At 40.0% G+C, this 3,364-nt stretch overlaps 1 protein-coding gene across 1 annotated transcript; it reads left to right on the top strand.

The window, feature by feature from the left end:
- Positions 1-1,784: 1,784 nt before the first annotated feature.
- Positions 1,785-2,822, top strand: LOC107694744 (G-protein coupled receptor 20; the record flags this gene model as incomplete). The annotated part of the gene is made up of 1 exon (XM_016494423.1): positions 1,785-2,822. A coding segment is annotated over one exon (1,026 nt), but the record flags the coding sequence as incomplete, so codon positions are not given.
- Between the last annotated feature and the right edge of the window lie 542 nt (positions 2,823-3,364).

Below are 3,364 nucleotides of genomic sequence, written 5' to 3'. Positions count from 1 at the left end.
CAACGACGAGAGAAAACCAGCAGGAATGAAAGTCTGTCATTCTTGAGCGAGACTCACTTCACATCAGAGCAACTTCTGGAAAGAGAGCGTCCACTTATGCTTGAGAGGCAAAGAGACACTTCAGACTGCAAGATGAAAAACATGGACATTACAGCATTTAGAGATGCGGCTTTTCTTTGCATGAGTGATGGAGATTGTTGAGATTTCAATGAGGCTTCAATTGATTTAAAAACTACGGAAAGAAACCGATATCCACTTGGATCAGCACCGGTGAGACCCTTTTCTTTATTTCCTTATAAATATACATTGTGTTTGAGATGTATTTATAGTTGAATGTTTAACCTCAAACCATTGGATGTTAATTTTATATTTTCCATGGGAAATTACAGTCAGATCCCACTGCTGACTGAACCATGTGGGAAATACTGAACATAACATGATATTACACAAGACAGAATTAAATGAACAAACTCCTTGAATGTAAAGATCAGATGGAGTTAAACGTCTAAAGTCTGAGCTGATGAAAGAGAATCTGAGATTCTTTTACATATTTCATTAAAGCTCTCAAACGCGGACTGGTGTTCAGAAAGAGTCTCGGAGCAGAGAGACGTCAGCGAACAGGAGCACAAACTCTCTCACAAAACACAGAAGAATGTTCCATTTTTAGAAAGCTATGGAAAGCTTCATGCAGTGCCCGCTGATGGGCCGGCTCACTCAGGACTTCATCTGAGAAAACTCAGCGCTGTGAGATATCTGACAGCAACTAATTACAAATGGGCTTTTCACAGTTCAAATTGCAAAACTTGGCTTAATGTATACACTGTTCAAATTTGTTTTTATTATAAAGAAATTAGTTTATTCAGCAAGAAATCTCTAAATTGGAACAATAATAATAAGCAAAATATTTTAAAATATATTACAATTATTTTAAATTGTAATAATATTTCTCAATATTAGTATTTTTTTAAATGTATTTCTGATCAATTAAATGCAGCCTGAGCGGAAGAGACTTCTTTCAAAAACATTAAAAAAAAAAAATGTTTCCAACCACTAATGTTTGCAAATTGGATTTCATGTTCACTTTAACTGTTTAACTATATGTGCAATCTCAAATAGGTAGAGAATAACTGATTTTTATTTTTTTTTTAAAGGGAAAGATTCTCAGAGTTTTTTTTGGAAAAAGTGAGGTTTTTTAAGGATTAATTAAATTTTGCTTAATGTTTTCTTTCAACTGTGATAAATAATTAAATTATTTACCAATTATATAATTTTTATTTGTAAGCCGTAATATGCTTAGGTAATCTAGTTTTTAAATATTTTTTTTTTAGGTTAGGTTATTATTATGTTTAATTTAGTTTTTTATTTTGGACGAATTTCAAACAATATTTTATGAAATAATAAATTATTTGGAAAAAATTACTTTTATTATGTTTTTTAAATGTAGTTTCAAAGTGCAATAATATGTATTGTTTATTATTCTAACCTAATAAATTATTATATTTATATTTTAAATAATTTATAATTATTGTACTTAAGTGCATAATTATTATATTAATTATCATTTTTATTACTGTAATTTTGCTTATGAAAATATGGTTTTGAGTAGTGTGAATGTGTATATATGTGTGTGTGTTTATATTTATATCATAAATACATTTTGTAAATTATTATGTATTTCTTTATAATTATTATATTAATTATTTTATTATAAATCTGTTTTCTATGTTGTAGCCATGGAGACCTTCCTCGATGGATATTCAAACATCACATCTGAGTCTCCCGTCAACACCAGCCTCCACCTGCTGGGGGTGCCATACCTGAAGAGGCTGGCGCACCTGGACGAGTCCCTGTACCAGGAGTTCTACGTGCTGTGGATCACGCTGATGGTGGTGAACACGCTCATGTTTGTAGTCGGCGTGGTCCTGAACAGCCTGGCCCTGTACGTGTTCTGCCAGCGCAGCCGCTCTCGGACCACGCCGGCCATTTACACCATAAACTTAGCGGTGGCCGACCTGCTGGTGGCGCTGTCGCTTCCAGCCCGCATCGCGCTCTACCACAGCGGTGGTGACTGTGTGGCTTGTTTCTACATGCACACGTTCAGCTACTTCGTCAACATGTACTGCAGCATTTTGTTTCTCACGAGCATCTGCGTGGATCGCTATATGGCGGTGGTGCGTTCGGCGGGAAGTCGTTGGCGGAGCCCCACGGTTGCGAAAAGTGTGAGCGTTTGCGTCTGGCTGTTCGCCGTCGTAGTCACGTACTCCCTTCAGACATCTGCACTGGAGTTTAACAGAGCGTCTTGCTGTCGTGCCGCCGTGCTTTTCACCCTCACCGTACTGGAGTTCGTCCTGCCGCTGCTAGTAATCGCAACGTTTACGATCCGCGTCGCCTGTGCGCTCACGGACGGTCGGCTCATGCCGCAGAGCTTGGGTCGGCGTGCGCGTGCCGTCCGGCTGCTCGTCGCTGTGCTGCTGGTGTTCACTGTGTGCTTCACGCCGTATCACGTGCGCGAGGCCGTGGTGTATTTCCAGCTAGGGGGCAGCAGAGAGCAGCATGTGGTGGCGTATCACGTGACCATCACGCTCAGCAGCCTAAACAGCTGCCTGGATCCTGTGGTTTACTGCTTTGTGCCTGATAGTTTCCGCTCTGCATTGCGGAGAGATCAGATGAAGAGATTCAGAGAGCTTCCGATGGCCATCAAGGGAAACAGGGGCAGCAAAGCTGCAGGAACCCCGAGCGCCATCGCGTACAGCGTCGCAACGCTCACGCTCACACCCTACATACTGCCAGCCAGAGACATTCCCACCTGAAATAAAACATTCACAGCCATGGAAATCTTTAGCAATCCGAAATGAGTTTCATCCTTTAAAGTGCCCCTATTATGCCATTTTTAAGGTTCCCAATATTGTTTGGGGAGTCTCCTACAATAGGTTTATATGAATGCAAGGTCAAAACATCCTTTTCCAACAATTCTCAAACGATTCAGTCTCTCTTTCCGTGAGCCTTCTCTGCTCTGATTGGTCAGATGGTCCAGTCTGTACGTTTACCACATACAGCACGTGTCGGAAACGATACGCTCTCATTGCCATAGTTCCGTATTTTGAATGCTCGATAGAAAATATAAACCTCTATTATTTATCATACTTACAGATTGTGATTCAGTGGAGCCAGCTGGTCCAAATAAACTGGGTACTGATTCATCTTTCAAGAGCAAACGCTTGTGAACTCCCCGAGATTAGAGAAGCAGTCGTCAGTAAAATTACGGGAATGCAAAAAAAAATTGGGGATGTACTTCTGTGGTACAGTGGAAAAATTCTTTTTAACCACTGATTATTTGCAGCCTCATCTTTCGGAAGTGAAAATA

This window comes from Sinocyclocheilus anshuiensis, unplaced genomic scaffold (genome assembly GCF_001515605.1).
Source record: "Sinocyclocheilus anshuiensis isolate Anshui unplaced genomic scaffold, SAMN03320099.WGS_v1.1 scaffold1497, whole genome shotgun sequence".
Lineage (NCBI taxonomy): Eukaryota > Metazoa > Chordata > Actinopteri > Cypriniformes > Cyprinidae > Sinocyclocheilus > Sinocyclocheilus anshuiensis.
Note: the sequence above shows the minus strand (reverse complement) of the source record. Positions and strands in the feature narration are given on the sequence as shown.